An 18,549-nucleotide genomic window follows, 5' to 3' on the forward strand; every position below is an offset into this window, starting at 1 on the left:
AGCCGCAAGTAGAATTTGAGCCTAAACAGCCCTAACTTAGTCCTAAGGGAAGGGAGGAGACTAGATCTCTTCCTTGGGGGAAAGGGAGGAAGCAGAACATGAATCAATGTTTTTAGTTATCATCTAGACTGGATCTTCAATCTTTAGGTGCAGAAGCAAGCTGGGAGAGTTATGATACCTATTCAAGCACAAATAATGCACTCGGATCTAGAACTCCTTTTCCCCACAACTCCTTCCAGCACTCTTCACTCAGAACAGGGCTTCCTGGTAGTTTTCCCAAGAGGTCTTTAGCTGGAGCCCAAAAGAGCTTTTTCCCTGAGCTGTATCTTGTGCACCTTCTTGGGCACTGCCCAGTAGGGTGAAATCTGAGGACAGCCTGTAGTACAAGAGAGGCGGCAAGGTAGGAGAATCAACAGTTTGCTGGAAAGGGAGCAGCACGGAGTTTGCAGTCAAATTAACACTAGGTTCTTATCTTGATTGCCACTAGTCACTGAAACCTCTCTGAGCCCGTTTCTTTAGCGGTGAAATGAAAATACCTACCTTGCAGGATAGTGAGGAATAAAGATAAAAGCACTAGGCAGATAGTGAGTGTCTAATAATCAGGTTCCCTATTGTATTACCCAAGGGTCAGGACCAATCCTGTAAAGAACCCTCCCCCTTGGTCGCCTTAGGTCAGATCTGTCAGCACAGCATCCAGCCAGGATCAGCTGAGTGGCACATGCCTTTCTGCTGCACATCACCCACATCTTTGAGGGCTGAGCTAGGAACGCAACAGACCCGCTAAGGAGAACAAGAATAATCGCTATCTTTCAAAGTTTGATTGTGGTCAAGTTTATCCTCTGTCTGCCTTGTTTTCTTTGCTGCGCTCCTCTTTCCCAAGAGATGGAGGGATGGAGATCACTGCAATCACATTTTCCAGCATTGGCTATATTTGAAAGAACTACACTTGAGAAGGTACCGTGTTTGCACACCCACGCTGCATCAGAGAACCCCAGAATGGGGTACTAAAAATAGACACCCCTACCCAAAATACACACACAGGTGCACACATGCATACACATACATCCTCTCAGTCCATCAGTGCGCTGTAACTGTAAACTGAGCTTTGGGGGATAGAGCCACAGCTCAGATGCTGAAAGTAAACCTTTGGCAAAAAAAAAAAAAAAAAAAAAGGAAAAAAACCCAGAGTTTTCCAACTCCTCTGTCCTTCCAGAGAGAAGGGGCATGGAGATGGGAGTGGAGGTGAAGAGACACAGGGCCACCGGGCCACCATACCGCCCAATTCCAGCGGCCCCAGTTCCACTGAATCATGTGACCGATGGCCCTTTGAGTTGTGCAGTGCCCAGCTGTATGTAAGCTGCAGCCCTGAGAGGGGTTCCCACAAGTAATGATGAAAAGGAAAAGAAATTCCACTTCCGTGCTCTATCATCAGTTGCCCTGACTTTCAAGGGTGTTTGCAGAACATTATAGGGGGGTCTGGCAGAGGCGCTGGCTTTAAGAAGCAAGGCTGTATTTTTGTCCTTGCCCTGAGGTGGATGATAGGTGGTAAGTTAGCTGCCTAAGCTTGACCCCATTTCATTTACTTGGTCAGGAAACTCCGCAGGAGTAGAGGACGTGGCCTGGGCTGGGAGGGTCACAGGACCTGGAGGTTGTAGTGAGACCTGACCAATGTCCAATGGCTAAAACTGAGTTTAAAAGCTTTAGGCTAGGTCAGGCAGTACTTCCCTGGGGCTCACACTGTATGTCCCACTAGACAAGGTTAAGCAGTGGAGAAACTTAGTAAGCAGAGAGGCAGGCCAGTGTGGACAAGGACACGCACGCGCGTGCGCACAGACACACGTATCACACACACATCCACACAGAGGCTTATACCCCTAGAACCTAGAGAAGCCACTACTAGGAGAACTCCCTTGGCACTCAGCACAGGGAGCAAGAGCTGGTGCTGAAAGAGAGAAGCTGTATGTGTCTGCAATTTGGAACTTATGCATAGTCCTTGGCTCTAATGTCCCGAGGCTCTTTTCTATGTATGGCTTGAGCTTAAGGGTCCAAGTTGGAAATCTGTCTAATTCTCTCACAGGAAGGCTATCTAGGCTCTCAGAGGCAAGCCTCCCTCTCACTCTGCCCTTTAAGAGTCCCAGTAACCATTCCCACCCAGCCTAGAGCCTGACTCTGTGAAAACTGGAAGGAGGCAGACTGACCTGACAGTCAGGAGAGCTCTGGCCCTGCAGCCCGGTAGTGGGCGTCCAAGACCATCTCCTCCCTCTCAGGCTGAGGCACTGAGGCTGCAGGAGACAGGAATGAGAGCCAGCAGTGGCATCCTGACCCAGGAGGAGAAAGCAAGGAACAGATACATACATGCGTGTGCATGCACACACACGCACACACATCCCGATGGTGACAGACTGACACACACAGACGTGATGACAACCAGAAGCTGGGACTCCACACACTGAATGCAGGACCTTGGGGGGGGGGGCAGAGAGGGAAGATGCTGGGGCACAGAGGCAAGGGCAAGAAGTCCCTCCAAATGGGAGTGGAGCGCCAACCACCCTGCCTTGCCCCAAACACCTGCCTCCAGGGCCATGGCAAGAGTCCAGTCCATTAAGTGCAGCGTGCAATACTAGCGCTTGGAGTCTCCTGTCCTCATCAATGAAGCGGTGTGGACGGGCTAGCAGTCACCTGGCAGGAGGCCTCGACTCCTGGCAGGCTAGTTGTATCGACCCTTGATCATTGTGTTCAACAAGGGCCCCACCTGTGAAGAGACATGAGGAGCCAGTCAGAACTGCCTGTCCCCTGGCCCTGGAGCCAGACGTGGTGTGTCTGGAGGCATTCTATGTCCAGCCAAGGGCAGGGATAAGGCTTTCGTTCAATCTTGTAAACCCACTAACCTACTCTCTTCCTGGAGAATATTCCAGGACATGGCCCTCTCCTTTGGGTCCATCTTGTATTACTTTCCCTCTCACAATACCCTATAAACAGCACCAAACTGACAGACAGAAGGTCAGAGGAGCCAATAATCCCCCAAAACCCAAGAGTGCCTGCATGTTTCTTAAACGAGCTTTAAGAAGGTTAAATGCCTCTGTATCCTGAAACGGTCACATGCAATCGGGGCTGGTGCCACCTCCCAATCCCACAGGTCCTCCGAATGCTGAGGCTATCCACAGGAAGAAGGCAAGAGCATTACAAATGCCTCCCCTGGGTACCCAATGGGCCACTGGCACACCTGTGTGGGAAGCAGGTCTCAACATTACCTACAGCAGCCTTGGCACAGCTGGGAGAGCGTGAGGAGATGCTTTACTGCTCGCTTCCCATTCTAGAAGAATCCCCTCAGGGGTCCCCAGCTGGCACACAAGCCCCATGGGGAACATTACCACTAGCATGGAACAGATTATAATTGATCCACCAGTCAAGCCCAGCTCTCACCAGAAAACAAAGATTTTCTGAACACACCCATAACCTCTATGGAGAGAAAGGACACCAGATACTGAAACAGAGCTATGGAGAATGTGACACCAATCCTGACTTGCCCTTGTCACTCTGCCCATTGGGCCACAGGAGTGCCACCTTGGGGCAGCCACATACCTCTTGTGGGTTCCCCAAGGCCTCTCCAAGCATCTTCTCAATGTTTCTCATTATGGCCACTTTCTGATGGGCTTTGAGAGGATATTCAATTCTCTTAGGGGTGGGGGCCCCCTGCAAAGGAAGCAGCAGCTCAGGAAATGCCTTTAGCAGCAGGCTTCAATGTAACCCACCATTCTAGCACCTTCACCCCTTCTAAGAAACCCAGTTCAATCCCATCCCTCTTCATCTCCCCAAAGACCTGGGGATCACTTTCAGAGAGAGCCAACCTCCCCACCCTGCCCCATTTCATTTATTACACCTACCTCACCCCAATCCCATCTAGGGGGAAAATACCCATATTCACCTTATACCAGAAGTTCACAGTGATGGTAATCCCCCCATTTAGTAATGACTCTATGTGATGCCACCTGCAAGAAAATAAACATGCTCCTGTTTGCCACCAATATTCTTTTAGAGGGAGGGATGGAAAACTAGGTAAAGTCTGGCTAAAGCAAATAACAAGGATATATCTTTATACTCATCCTGTCAAACACACCCCGGGACCAGAGGCAGTGGTGTTCAGTTCAGTCTCCAAATACAAAAGAGCCAAGAACAGTCTCTCCAGCCTCAAGCCACTGGGATCTCTTTGGACCTGAGGAATTGTCATCTTGTCCTAGAGACTGGGTTGTCATTTCCCCCATGTTCAGTATGCTCACATCTGGATATGCCAACCTTTCTGTAGATCACATAAGACCAATCCTGCCACAACTCAGAAGGGACACAGATACAGCTCCCAAGAAGCCCAGTCCTAGCCCCCTCCTCACCAGTACATTGGGATGTAAAGAACATCACCAGGGCCAACCACTGTTTCATAACCAACCACGTTCTGGAAATTGGGGAACCTCTCGTAGTCAGGATTGTCAAAGTCCACCTGAGAGGTTCAAGAGAAAGAAAAAAAAAATCAGTCAATCACCAAATCTTTATTAATAACTGTGATGCGCTAGTCTGGTAGTGATAAAAAGATGGTTTTAGGAAAAAAAAAAGTGTTTAGAATTTATATCCAGCAGAAGATACCACACACACCTTAAACATGTATGTTTAAGAACAGTGTAAGACAGGCCATGCTTGAAGATTGATAAAGAATCCTGGGCCTCAGTGCTCCTGAGGTCAGAAGCCAATCATCACAGCTTGCAGGTCAGAAAACCTACTCATGGCCTGCAGATATGAGGAATGAGGATGCATCCTTCAACCACATCTTCTGAAATTTTCTCCCACACACATATTCCTACCAGCAAAAACTCATGCATGAAGTGGCTAGGCAGTTTTCTCAAGAAAGGAGAGGACCTCTCTGGTTGGCCATAAAGTCAACCACATACTTCTTTTAGATCCAAGAAAGACAATAAATGACATATGACAATTCTGTTCATCCTTCTCCTTATCAGAAAGTAGCAGCATCCATGACAACAGAACAAATGATTAAATCCAATGGAGACACACACATTCAAGCAGAGTAACCAGAGTCCACCAGCATTAGTGATGGGGTCTGCCCTCCAGAATTAGCTCAACGGAACGGTTTATCCTTATAAACATCTGGGGACCACCACAAGGGCCTAGAATGTGAGCTACACTGTGAAATTATCCTGAGTTTATCCACAGGGAAGGGGAAAGACATGCCAACCTTGGATCCCAAAGGAGTTCTATACCCTCCTCAGACCACACAAGCTCACCTGGCTCTGTCTGTCACATGGGTGATGAACAGGATATGGGTACAGGCACTCAAACTGATCCGGAGGGAATAAAATGCATCGCTTGTAGCCTTTTATCTGAGCAAAGAAGTTCTGCTGCTCATCATAGTGAGCAGGTGTCACATTTCCTGTAGGAGGAAAGACATTTTCTTATTCCGAGCAGTGGCTCTATTGCATAGGCTGGAACACAAGGCCCAGTGCTGGAGAGAAACCCAGCCTGCCCTCTCAGCTAAGGGTTCCCAATCAAAATTTCAAGCAGCATCAGGGTGACTGCAATTACAGCTCTCAGCAAAGTAGGTGTTACACTTTCAGTGGGCAATAAGTTGTTCAGAAACCATCGCTGGCTAAGGGTTCACCATCAATTACAGCAACGCAAACTTTCATAAATGACGCCTCTGCCCTTACTGGAAGCAGCAGCACATCAAGAGAATATTCACAATATACTGTGCATACTTGTACTCTTCTTGACTATAGCACAAATGAAAGGGTAGCGAAACAAGAGTAACAACTGAAATGACTGGTATCAACAACAGAGGCATAATCTTCTTTGATGGAGTTAATTGGTCATTTTAAGTTGTACGAATATGTACTTGCTTTGAGTAGCTCTTCTGGAGCTCAAAGATTCTCAACCTTTGTTCTCACTTCAACACATCTGTGGGATGCAACACTTCTTAGAGCAACACTGAGGCTGTTAATTCTCATGGGGGCATGAGGGGAGCATATCAGATTCCTGAAGTGTTCTATAATTTGAATAAGGCAAATTATTTAAAATACCAACTTGAATTAGTTCTGCCCTAGTATATGTATGCTCCGTCTACTCTTTATAACTGGGACCTCATCTGTTGTTTATCCTTTGCACAATCCGAGAGCTGAGGGGCCCTTCTGTAGGGCACAGAGTTCAGAAAACATTCCCTGGGTCGGCCTGAGTGGGCCAAGACAGCCGCCTTCTTTAATGCTGAGTCCATGTGCATCCTCAAAGGAGATTTGCTCTCTCATCTCTACCTGAGGGATCTGCTTCTGTGCACTCTACCGAAGGGCAGGAAGGCAACAGAAGAACGTATAGCTAAGTAGGTCGAAACTAGCTCCTGGCAGGTTAATCAAGAGCTGGCTTCAAAGGGGCAGGTTAGGGTTGCAATCCATAAACTGCGTCGCTAGAAATCTTTATTAATACTTGCAGCAAAGGATCCAAAACTGAAGAAAGGACAATAAAAGGAGAAGAGACCATTACTCTGCTTCCTTGATTAATCCAATTTATTCACTATTTACTAAGTACCTACTATGGGCCTGGCCTTGAGCTAGTGCCACAAATAAAAACAAGAATGAGGGGTGCCTGGGTGGCTCAGTCGGTTAAGCGACTGCCTTAGGCTTGGGTCATGATCTCAGGGTCCTGGGATCGAGCCCTGCATCAGGCTCCCTGCTTAGCAGGAAGCCTGCTTCTCCCACTCCCACTCCCCCTGGTTGTATTCCCTCTCTTGCTGTCTCTCTGTCAAATAAATAAATAAATCTTAAAAAAAAAAAAAAAGAATAAGATAATGACCCTGGCCAGTAAGCAGCTCTCCTTCTTTTGACTGGAATTCAAAGGCCTCTCCTCTCATTCAAATGAAAAAAGAACGAACGAACATATTCACATATTTGCTTGTGTATGCATAAAATCCTCTAGCGGGATACACAAGCAACTAATAACATGTGGTGCCTCCAGGGAGGGATATTGGAAAGCTCAGAAATAGGACTGGAAGAGAGATTTATCATTACACACCTATTTATACCTTTTGAATTTAACTCCATAAATATATTAACATTCAAAAGATAAGGTTCAATTTATACTGAAAAAATAAGCTTTCCTCTTCTACTGGAATAAAAGTCTTCTGAATACAGACAGATCCAATAAATAGAACAGTATCTCAGGAAGATCCCTAATACCTGAGTATACACGCTCATGCAGCAACTGAGGAAGGGAAAAGAGAACTAACTCTCTTTTTAGAGTGCATGAAACTAGCTTAATCACTTTATGTACATTATCTCATTGAATCTTCATAGCTATTTACATTATCATATTCCTTTCACAGAAGAGGCGGCTGAGGTTTAAAAAAGTTAGGTGACTCGTTCAAAGTCATAAAGCAAATGAGTGGTGAAGACAAGCCTGGAAATCAGGTTTGTAGGACTCCAAGCTATGCTGCTTTCTGAAAGATTTCTTACCTTCCATGCCGATGAGCAGCAGGTTGGATGTCAGCTGTCCCCAGCCACGCTTTCCCTGTTGCTTATTAATCCAGTTCCAGTTAAAACCCAAGAAGTCCATGACAATCTTTCTGCCCACGGTGTCATTGAGTGTTTGCTGCAGATACAACCTATGTTCCCCGAGAATAAAATCCCATTAGTGCACATACACAGTCCCTTGGCATGGCCTCCCCACATCCGGAAATCCAAATTCACAACAGCACCTCCCACAGAGACCAGCTGCAGCCATGCAAATTTTAACCAAGACAAATTCTCACAGAACTGAATCCTTGCCTGTACCTTCTTCGAGCTCTGTTCAACACCAAACTTGCTATTTTAAAGAAAAAAAAAAATTTTTTTTTTTTTAATGTAAACGCTATACCCAATGTGAGGTTTGAACTCACAACCCTGAGATCAAGAGTTGCATGCTCTCACCAACTGAGCCAGCCAGGCGCCCCTAAAAGAAGTGATTCTTGACCTTTTCTGGGTCACAACATAAATCTAAGAATCCAAGGAACGCTTCCATAAATATGTACATACACACAGAACTTTCATACAATTTCATAGATTCCTCAACACCTATTCAGAGACTAAAATGATTAATCAGCTTTTCTCTAGAGACGCTCAGAGCCTCAGACATCCTCTTTGGCCCTCGATGGCCGTTATGATAGATCGTATTACTGTTCACCAAGATCTAGTTTCTTCCCTGTGGGAGAGTTAATTCTCCTGTATCCCCTTGAAGCCAAGCTTGCTTATTTAACTTGCTTTGACCAGGTATGTCCACAAAAATGACTTGTGTTGCTTCTAAACTGTAATTTGAAGAAACAGTACTCACTACCACCACATCTCTTTCCCTCTACTAATCAACTGCAAGGTTTCAGATAGTAGCTGCTGGGTCCCAAAATGAAAAAGATGATGTAACAGCAGAGCCTCCATGTGACCTATGACAGACACCGCAGCATGACTGTTGTTGTTATAAACCTAAATAAACCTTTGTTGTTTCAAGCCACTGCCTCTGGCTTGAAACCTAGTTTATCTTAACTAATTCAGCTGCAGCGGCCTTCTACAACTGAAAGCCTCATCAGGCTTTCTGCAGACCTAGGGCTCCTAATACACCGAAGATCGGAAATTAATTAAGGGATGTGAAAACCCAGACACTTGCTCAAGTCCCATAAGGGACATTAATAAAGGGGCAAACATGAAGACAAAACACAAAAGCAGCCCTGTTCTAGTCCCGAGAATGTTACTTCAAATGGCTCAAAGGTATCTCAGTGCCTAGAATCAGGATGCTTAAGGCAATATTAATTAGAAATCTTTTAAGTTGTAAACACTAGCTACCTTTTGGGGGACAAGGAACCCTCAGGACTCAAATGCAACCTTTGGACTCTCCCCAGAAATTATAAAATATTCATACAAAAATTTTGCCAAGTAACTTTGAAAGAGGCAGAACACTCACCAAACATGAATCCAAACAACTCCTATTACATCTGAACAGTAAATGGTCAAAAGAGCTCAAAGAGAAATCATAGAATTCCTTGAATCATAACAACCCGTACAATTCCAAAGTGGAATTGGTTGGTGGTAAAGTAAGCTGGTAGGGCAAAACCTGTGCATAGGAAAAAAATCTTCCTTGAATCACTCATAAAGACTACACTCATAGCTTATACTTTGTGAGGCAAACTGCTCTCCCTAAGGGAGATAAGAAACTTAAAGTGATTGAGGAACCAGGACTCCTGTGTCTCATCTCATGCTCCTTCCAGCGCAGATGTTCATGCAGTGGAATTACATTCCATCAGCACCATTTAAATCGACTTCTCTCTCTCAACATTGGGGATGTGTGGACGTGTGCATACACATGTATATGCTATGTTAAATTTGAGAAAACTTAAGCAGAAGATGACTTACACCAGTCTTCGTAAGACATAAAGAACTGATCAATCACAGTTGAGACCCTGGAAACTCTTTTTGGTCAAAGTTCTAGCGGTATGATAACGGCTACGTGTCAGGAAGACACACAACACAAAAAAGATATTCCAAATCCATTCATTCAGCCATATGCTGCTAAGAGTCAGGGAAAGAACTGAGGTAGGAGACTAAGGAGAAGCCCAGGGTTGGGCACGAAGTGTGAGATGGAGATGGTCATTCACCATGAAGTACTCAGTGAAAGCAATTCCCCAGAAGCAATGTTACAGTGTGGAACTGAATGCTGTCCGGGACCTACCGAAGAGGCTGTCTTCACATATAAGGATAAAAGCACAGAGGAAGAGTCACATCTGAGTGTGTCCTGTGTTTGCTATCTCTAGTACAATGTGGAAATCCATATCAACTGAATCTGATCTCCCCTAATCTAGAGGACCCTGACATCCTTCACCCCAGAATCATAACAATCTATAAAACTTTTTAGTTTTAATTGTCCCAAGCCAGCCTAACATTTTAGGACACAGGGTGCAAACTGGCCATCTCAGGGCTAAATCCAATGACAGTCGGTTTTGTTTGGTACCCCGCAGCATTTCTAAAAATTTGAATTAGCTGCCTCCATTTAAAAGTCAAAAAAATGTTAAGTAAAAAATCCTAATTTCTGGCTTCTCTTGAAAATGAGAGTATCTGGCAACCCTGGGACTGCATTCCTAAATGGAAACAAGAGTCAAGTAATGACTTCTCACTTTGAACAAGGCATATGCTTTCAGCTTCATTATAGTTTTTACCCAAACAACTTCTCTCGTTTTGTTCACCTACCTGACCCTTCTAGGCAACTGTGACTGTCACTCTGTGAAGACAACAAAGAACTACAGAGTCACAATTCAAGTCTAATCATTCTCTCATCTCTCAAGCTAGAGAACTCGTCTAACTCCTCCATATGCTCAATTACAAGAAAGGAAAATGAATGCCCTAGATTCAGTGGGAAGCCACGATCTGGGAACTTACCTCTCTTCTCCTCCTTGCTGCTGTATATCCTGCAGTTTCTCAACAAACTCATGAAATTTCATCTCCTCCCTGTTGGACCTGGGCTTAAAGTTCTGGAAATTAGCCATCTTCTTCTCATCATAGTACAAGAACTTGTGGGTGCTGGCACTGTACACAGAGAAGTCTCCGTTGCCAATGTTCTCCTGCAGGTATTCAAGGTCCCATTTCAGGGCAGGATACACAAGATTTGTGTCTGTCAGCACCACAGGCTCCTAAGTGAAAACAACAAGTGAAAAAAACAAATAAAGTCGTCCCAAGGACCTGGTGGATTCTTGTCTCATGAGTCCAACTTCCCTACTTCTGAATACTTTCTCCTGTGAACAAGCGCGAACTCCTTAAGTTCCATTTCTCCTCGCCTCCCTCTCCATCTTCCCTCAGGCCCTGGTCCACAGCCCTGCCAGTTCCCCACTTGTATCACCATTCGCCTTTGACCTCTCCTCTCAAGCTGGTCCCTTCCCCCTCCCCCTTCGGACGGGGCCCCGCCTCCTACCTCATTCTCGATAAGCTCCTCCGCCCGGGGGTCGCTCTGACTCAGACGCGGGATGGGCCGGGTCGGGAAGCTATAACTACGCAGTTGGGACTCATCCCAGGCGAGGCTGGGCGCTTCGGCCTCTTCTCGGGTTTCTCCAGAGCCCGAGGCCGCAGCCTCCGTCGCTGTCGCCGCCATCTCCGTCGCTACAGACGGCCCCACCGGAACCGGAAGCCCCGCCTATTCCGGATAAAACACAACGGAAACCATAGAGATGACCTGCGCGCGAGAGCGGTCCAGAGACACAAAGAACGCGGAACCGGGGCGTGGGGGAGCTCCTCCTAATGGTGACCTACAGCTTTACACCCTAAGCTCGGCCCCTGAAGTCTTGGGGCGCAGAGGTTAAACCCACTGATCACCTGGTTAACCAATACACCAAATATTATTGCTACGTCAGTGTGCCCAGGCCTACACGAGAAGCAGAGAAGGAGGCCAGTTTAGCGGGGCATTAAACTTTACAGTCATGGATGGGGAGAGAAGTAAACTCTTGACCTACCTAAGAAATCAGAAGGAAAAGCAATTGTCAGATTGATAGATGTTGGGCAAAGGTTGCTCTGCAGGCTAGACAAAAGATAAAATCCATAGAATGGGAGAAAATATTTACAAAGTATATAGCTGATAAGTGACTTCTGTCTAGAGTATATAAAGAATTCTTACAACTAAGCATAAAAAGTCAACCCAGTTAAGAAATGGATGAAAGACTTGAATAGACATTTCTCCAAAGAAGATATACCATGGCCAATAAGCACATGAAAAGATGCTCAACATCTTTAGTCATCAGGGTAATGCAAATCAAAACCACAATGAGATACCATTCACAGCCACTAGAATGTGGAAAAATTGGAACCCTCATATGCTGCCAGTGGGAATGTAAAATGGTGCAGCTTTTTGAAAAACAGTTTTACAGTTCTGCAGAAAGTTAAACAGAGTTATCCTATGATCCAGCAATTCTCCCTTTTTTCTTTCTTCCTTCCTTCCTTCCTTCCTTCCTTCCTTCCTTCCTTCCTTCCTTCCTTCCTTCCTTTCTTTCTTTCTTTCTTTCTTTCTTTCTTTCTTTCTTTCTTTCTTTCTTCTTTCTCCAGCTATTCTACTGCTAGGTATATACTGAAGAGAATTGAAAACATACATCCACACAAAAAAGTTGTACAAGAATGTTCACGGCAGCATTATTTATAATAGCCCCAAAGTGGAAATAACCCAAATGTCTATCAACTGATGAGTGTATAAACAAAAAGTTGTATATCAATATAACAGAATATTATTTGGCCATCAAAAGAAATGAAGAACTGGGGTGCCTGGGTGGCTCAGTTGGTTAAGCGACTGCCTTTGGCTCGGGTCATGATCCTGGAGTCCCAGGATCAAGTCCTGCATGGGGCTCCCTGCTCAGCAGGGAGTCTGCTTCTCCCTCTGACCCTCCCCTCTCTCATGCTCTCTATCTCATTCTCTCTCAAATAAATAAATAAAATCTATATAAAAAAAAAAGGAATGAAGAACTGACACGTGCTACAACATGGACAAACCTTAAAAATATTATGCTAAGTGAAGTAAGTCAGACACAAAATGTTACATATTGCATGATTCTGTTTATATAAAATGTCCAAAATAGGCAAATCCATACAGACAGACAGTAGATTAGTGATGGCCAGGGTCTAGGGGTAGGGGTAATGAAGACAATTTAGAATTAGTGGAGATAATTGCACAACTTTGTAAATATACTAAACATCACTTTATTGTACACTTTAAAGGGATGAATTTTATTGTATGTGAATTATATCTTGATAATAGTAAATAAATTAGAAAACACTGTTTCTTAACCCAAATTCAATCAGGGCTTGATTGAATGCAGATATTGTACAATTATTTTGAACATCAACTAGTGATGCTTATTTACAAGAGGGCAAATTGCTGTGAAGTAATCCTCCCCCAACTTTATATGCCAAGTAGTATATATAATCTTTATTGCTCTAATATATATTTGAGAATGTCTGTAATAATGGATTCTGCACCAAAACAGTCATGACCCTAAAAGTTGCTAGAAATACGTGTACATTTATATTGTTTAAATTATACAAATCCTGTTTGTGTAAAAGTGAAAACATATTCATATGCAAACATGATAATATCCCCCATTCTTCTTTAAGCTAGTGTTTGTTAACTGTGGTCCGGCTTGAAATCTTTACAAGTCCTAGCCAATCTGAGGCTTTAGCCAGTCTGGGAAGAGCTGCTTTAGGTGCTAGGATTGGTTTTACATTTGTTGGATTGAGGTGACTGGGACATTCAAATATAAATACAGAGTAAAACTGAGGAGCGAATTTGGGGCGATTTGTGTGTTGCATCATTCCTCTATGTGAAGGAGATCAACCAATTTGCAGAACAGAACAAGAGCAAGGAAGACCAAGGGCTGAATTTGAAGAATGATCACGTTTGGGGATGAAAGGAGAAAGTGCCAGTGAAGGAGAGGAAAAAGGCAGGCAGTCAAAGAAGACATTAAGACAGGCTCATTCGACTTGTACTGCACCTGGGGGAGGTAAGTTAGCTGTCCACCTGAGATACTCGGGTTCTGTGTCCCCATTATCCTTGGAAGTGTCTAAGTCAGCTGACGGAGAAAGGGACACAACAGTATGAAATGTCAAATAATGACCTGCTCGATTTTCTCTCCTTTCCACTTTCCCTCTCTGCCTCTATCAAACCTCCCATCTTCCCTGCGACTTCTCAACACGGTTTAAGCCCCGCCCTTGTTGGAGCCTAACGACTTTCCTTCGCTACCCGCTTCCCTTGTCGCGTTTGGCCCGGCTCAGCCGCCGTGACAAGGCCTTTGCGCATGTGCAGGGTCAACCGGGAGGAAGGTGAAGATGGCGACGGCCAGGGCGGGGGTCCTGGGAGTGCGATGGCTGCAAAGGGCAAGCCGGACCGTGGTGCCGTTGGGTGCACGGACAGGTCCGCGAGAACGGGCGAGGCCCGAGTGTGGGGATGCCTGAGGTTTGGTGTGTCGAGGGTTGGCGGGGGGGTAGGGGGTGCGGCGGGGGGTGGGGGACGGGTATCGCGGATACCGCGGTGGCTGTGTCCAACGAGGGGGCGGAGGTGGAGTTAGTATACCCAGAAAAGGGGGTCAGGAGTCTCACTGGTCCCTTGAAGCCTGGGCCACCGCAGCCACCGCAGCTTGAAGCCTTCGGGGCAGCAGGAAGGACAGGGTCTTTTCTGACCCGCCGTCTTCTGCTCTCCAGCTTCGCACATTACGAAGGAGATACTCCCGGGGCCCTATCCCAAAACCCCGGAAGAACGGGCCGCCGCCGCCAAGAAATACAATATGCGGGTAGAAGACTACCAACCGTACCCGGATGATGGCATGGGGTGAGATGCAGCAGAGTAGTGATGTGAGATGGCCAGCCGGGTTGGGTGGCTCGACTCTGACCATTTTCCCTGAACCTTCGCGTGACCCCTCAGAGTCAATGGTGTGGGTGCCTTTCTCGGTGGAGGGAAGTGGGAGGTGATGGGTGAGCAGCTGCAGCCTAGAGGACTTCAATTTTCTCCTTGGCTCAGGCTATTTCCTCAAATGAGGAAGCCGAGATTTTAATAGCTCCCTTGAGGACCCCTGAATAGCAGGAACTTTCCTTGGCTTCAACCAGAGTGCGAGGTTTCATTTAGATTGAGCATCTGCTGGGCTCAGGTGCTGTCATCCAGGCACGTGATCAGGCTGGAGCTGGACTCCTGTCTTGAGAGCCTTACTTGTAGATGGAGTACTCTATATTCGTATGTATATCTTTCTTTTAAAAAATATCTTTGCTGTTAGGGCTGTGGAAGTTGTAGTAACTGTCAAGCAGATTAAACAGCCAACTTCCCTACTCCCAGTGATGTTATCCATCCCCCCCTTTACATAACACCCGTGTGGTTAAGTATCTGAAGTGATTATGGTCACCCTCATTTTCTTTCCTAGCATACTCTTTCAGTAGTGGTTTTAGCAGCTCCTATTTTTCTTGTTGCTTTCCAATCATTTTCTGTGACACATAACTAGTTGTCATCATTTCCTATGTCTCTTACTTTGTTGTGGACAAGAGTAGCCTTGGTAGCAGTCTGTAAAAGTTGAAACTGGATTGTTAGGGAAAACCCAGCTTAGCAGGAAGTCCCATGAGGCGTTTGAGACATGGAGATGTATGCTAACTTGGTAGTTGGGAGCACAGTTGCTATGAAGAGAATGCTTTAATCTGAACCCTTTTTGTTTGTATTCCAATTAGCTGGGTGACCTGGGGTTCAGACTAAACTTCAGTTTCATTTTCTGTCTAATGAGGGAATCAGAGTGATTGATTGCTAAATTCCCTTCCAGCTCTAACATTATAACATTGCATGACTTCTGTTGTTGAAAAAAGGTAAGAAAAGCATGTATGTTATAATGTATATTATAATGTTTCAGAGTTTGACATCATCTTTTATTTACATTTTGGACTTCTGTGATTAGTTCTGTGCTTAGTGACTGTAAATTGAGATCTTAATTTGAAAGTGGGTTTCTCTGTCCTTAGGGGAGGCCGTTATCTGTCACTTGGTTTCTCATCTATTAACATGAGGGGACTTTGAATTGCCTGAGTGATGCTGCTCAAAGCCCCTTCCAGAAGTTTTTCTGTCTCTCAGGTATGGTGACTACCCAAAGCTCCCTGACCGCTCACAGCAGGAGAGGGATCCGTGGTATAACTGGGACCACCCAGACCTGAGGTTGAACTGGGGTGAACCGGTGAGAGATCCATGTCCCATTTGACCTTTCTTCCTTCTTGCTAGTATCTTCATGAGGATTCTTTATTTAGCTTAAATGGCACTTTGCTGTCTAAGCAACATTAAGGTTTTCTGCCCAAGAAAGCAAGACCCAGTGATCTGAGATCTGAGGTCCCATGTGTGGCACATGGGAAGAGACTTCTAGAAATAATCAGAGGTCTGTACTTTGAAAATTGTGCACTTCCATGCTTGAACTGTCCTTGGTCAGCAGAACCTAGACCTAAGCCAGCACCTAGTCTTATGTGGTAGAGTAGCTCACACTTGACTGGCAGAATATTGCCCCAGGGCAGTAGAATGCCTTTACTGAACCTTTTATCAGGCTCTGATCACCCTTTTGCAGACTGCCTGCCTTTTGCAGGAAGAGCAGAATGTTGCATTTAACTGTTTTTCTGCCTCAGATGCACTGGGACCTTGACATGTATATCAGGAACCGTGTGGACACATCCCCCACGCCTGTTTCCTGGAATCTCATGTGTAAGCACCTCTTCGGCTTCGTGGCCTTCATGCTGTTCATGTTTTGGGTCGGGGAGACTTACCCCACCTACCAGCCTGTGGTGAGTATCTGAGAAGTGCTCTGGTAGGCATATTTACTTAGTGCTGTTTCCTGAGGGAATGAAGTCTCTGGAGTAGGGATCCAGCCAATACCAAGCTTGGCTTCCTGTTAAGGCCTGTAGAAGGCCTTACCCATTGACCTGGCACAAGTCTCAGAGAACTGCTCCATGCCTACTTCTTGGGTCAGTCTGAGTGAGAAGAAACAGTTCAGGACTAGATGAGAAATGAGAATGTGTAAGTCAACTAGTCTTCTAGAGTTGCCATTTGGGGACTATACTTACCAATTATATTTTAGCAAGTGATCTTTGAAGGTGGAGTCAAGTAATCTAGAGCTGAAACCTTATTCTTTGCTGGAGGTGTGAAGGGCACTAGGTCCTATAGGGTACTGGAAGCAATTGTTTACTACGAGCACAACAGTTTTATCTTGGAGAGCGTAAAAGACACGGAAAATATACTGTCTAGCTTTAAGGAAGTTTGATTTGGATAAGAAGAAGATGTAGAAAATGACACGACGAGCAACATTTGAACAGAGATATAGGAATGTGGCAGTTTTAGTGTCCATATGTTTGTAGTGAACTTATGTGTTAAGGGGTATGAGGTCTTGTTAAAAAGAAGGATCATGCTAGATACTAAAAATATGTATAGACTTTTGCTTTGGGACAGAAGTTGGAGAGAACATTTGGGGCAAGAAAAATAGAATGAAGGAAGGAAAAGGAGAGTTAGTCAGCTGAAATGGAATAGGCATATAAAATATTCCTAGATAACCAGCTTTTGGTTACCTAGAGAGCTGCTAAAAATTCAGATCCTTGGTTCAGTAGCTCCATGATGGGGTTCTAGAATCAGTATCTCATGTTCTGGGAAATTAGGTGTGGAAATTGCCATGTTAAAAAATGTTGTGAGGTGAGTTGGTCATTTAGGTTGGGATGCTTTGATTGTGTAGTTAGGGATTTGCACTCAGCGGTATAGTAAGACATTAATTCAAATATTTATGAAGACCCTACTATGTACCAGATACAGATTGTGCTAGGGGTTGGGGATCCAGTGATGACTTGGTCTACCTCTAGGCAGCAAGGAACTATGTTGAGTTTTTGAACAGAAATGACATAATGAAGGTTAGGATTTTAGGATGTTTAATCTGGGAATAGTCTACTGAGTAGATTGTACAGGAAAGAACTGAAAGCAGGAAGACTGTCAGGTTTGCAGTTGGCTGCTCAGTGCTACCTCTGCAGAGATAATCGATGTCCTGATGGTAGCTGGTACATCTGTGTGCACTGACACGAACCTTCCTACCAAGCCCCAGGGGCTCCAGGCTGGAGAGTGCACGTAGGGCTGGTGTGAGCACTAACTTCACTTCAGGAGAGCAAGAAACACAGTGTGGCGCTTCCATTTTTCAGTTCTGTAAGCACATCACCCTTTTCTCCTCCCCTTGAGCTGTGTTCTCTGACAGCTGTTTGTTGGTAAAGCCAGCAGCCCCTGAAGCATGTCCCAGCCGTGTCTCCTCTGTGCTTTCCCCCACCACTGCTCCTGCACGCCTCATTTGCTAGGCCACTTTAATGGTGGAACCATTAGAGGCTGAGTGACTTAAAGGAGATTGAGTCTGTCTCGACCCCAGGAGAGAGTGGAATGGATGGATGTGTCGTCTCATTTAGAAAGCTCCCTCCCTCCCTCCTTTTCTCTCTCTCTCTCTCTCGCTCACTCACTCTCACACACACGCGCACACACACACACAGTGTAGGCACCACTTCTCTTACAATCTAGGTTTTCTCTCTGCCGTGGGCTGATTAGGGAAGAGGAGTGCTGTTCCTGCTGTTCTGGCGCAGCTGGGTCCGACCAGAGGCTACCTTGTATCCACTTACCACGTGTGATTGTTAACTCGAAGTGGGGTATAGCCAGGTATTGGCTGGGATGTATGCTATCTTGCTGACCTGTGTTTTTTCCTTAGGGGCCAAAGCAGTATCCTTATAACAATCTGTACCTGGAACGAGGCGGCGATCCCACCAAAGAGCCTGAGCCAGTGGTTCATTATGAGATCTGAGGTGGCTTCATCAGCTTCATTAGCCTTAATGAAGTCCCTAATAAAACTTAGTGCTGTGGTATCTGTGCATCATTTCCCCAGGAATAGCCACTGCCATGAAAACCTCATCCTTTTCCTTTTTTTTTTTTTTTTTTTGTCTGCTGTCCGTTCCCACCCCCCAGCACCTCTGAGATTAGAAAGACAGGAGG

The 18,549-nt window shown here is 45.4% G+C and overlaps 2 protein-coding genes across 3 annotated transcripts; one reads left to right on the forward strand and one right to left on the reverse strand.

Annotated features, from left to right (window-relative positions):
• Nucleotides 1-906: 906 nt before the first annotated feature.
• On the reverse strand, nucleotides 907-11,184 carry HIF1AN (hypoxia inducible factor 1 subunit alpha inhibitor). Its single transcript, XM_006751050.3, has 8 exons — nucleotides 10,975-11,184; nucleotides 10,446-10,696; nucleotides 7,503-7,651; nucleotides 5,289-5,434; nucleotides 4,386-4,492; nucleotides 3,926-3,989; nucleotides 3,583-3,693; nucleotides 907-2,752 (listed from the first exon to the last, which is right to left on the reverse strand). Exons 1-8 carry the CDS (start codon nucleotides 11,149-11,151, stop codon nucleotides 2,708-2,710), a joined length of 1,050 nt encoding a protein of 349 aa, XP_006751113.1. The 5' UTR covers nucleotides 11,152-11,184; the 3' UTR covers nucleotides 907-2,707.
• A 2,567-nt stretch (nucleotides 11,185-13,751) lies between these two features.
• On the forward strand, nucleotides 13,752-18,420 carry NDUFB8 (NADH:ubiquinone oxidoreductase subunit B8). Of its 2 annotated transcripts, none has more exons than XM_081823645.1 (5): nucleotides 13,752-13,859; nucleotides 14,238-14,364; nucleotides 15,637-15,736; nucleotides 16,173-16,328; nucleotides 18,269-18,420. In XM_081823645.1, exons 1-5 carry the CDS (start codon nucleotides 13,835-13,837, stop codon nucleotides 18,359-18,361), a joined length of 501 nt encoding a protein of 166 aa, XP_081679771.1. In that variant the 5' UTR covers nucleotides 13,752-13,834; the 3' UTR covers nucleotides 18,362-18,420. The 2 variants fall into 2 exon arrangements, with proteins under 2 accessions (XP_081679771.1, XP_081679770.1); XM_081823644.1 differs by having other exon boundaries at nucleotides 13,792-13,950.
• Nucleotides 18,421-18,549: the final 129 nt, after the last annotated feature.

This window comes from Leptonychotes weddellii, chromosome 6, assembly GCF_054177405.1.
Source record: "Leptonychotes weddellii isolate Sample4059 chromosome 6, ASM5417740v2, whole genome shotgun sequence".
Taxonomy (NCBI): Eukaryota; Metazoa; Chordata; class Mammalia; order Carnivora; family Phocidae; genus Leptonychotes; species Leptonychotes weddellii.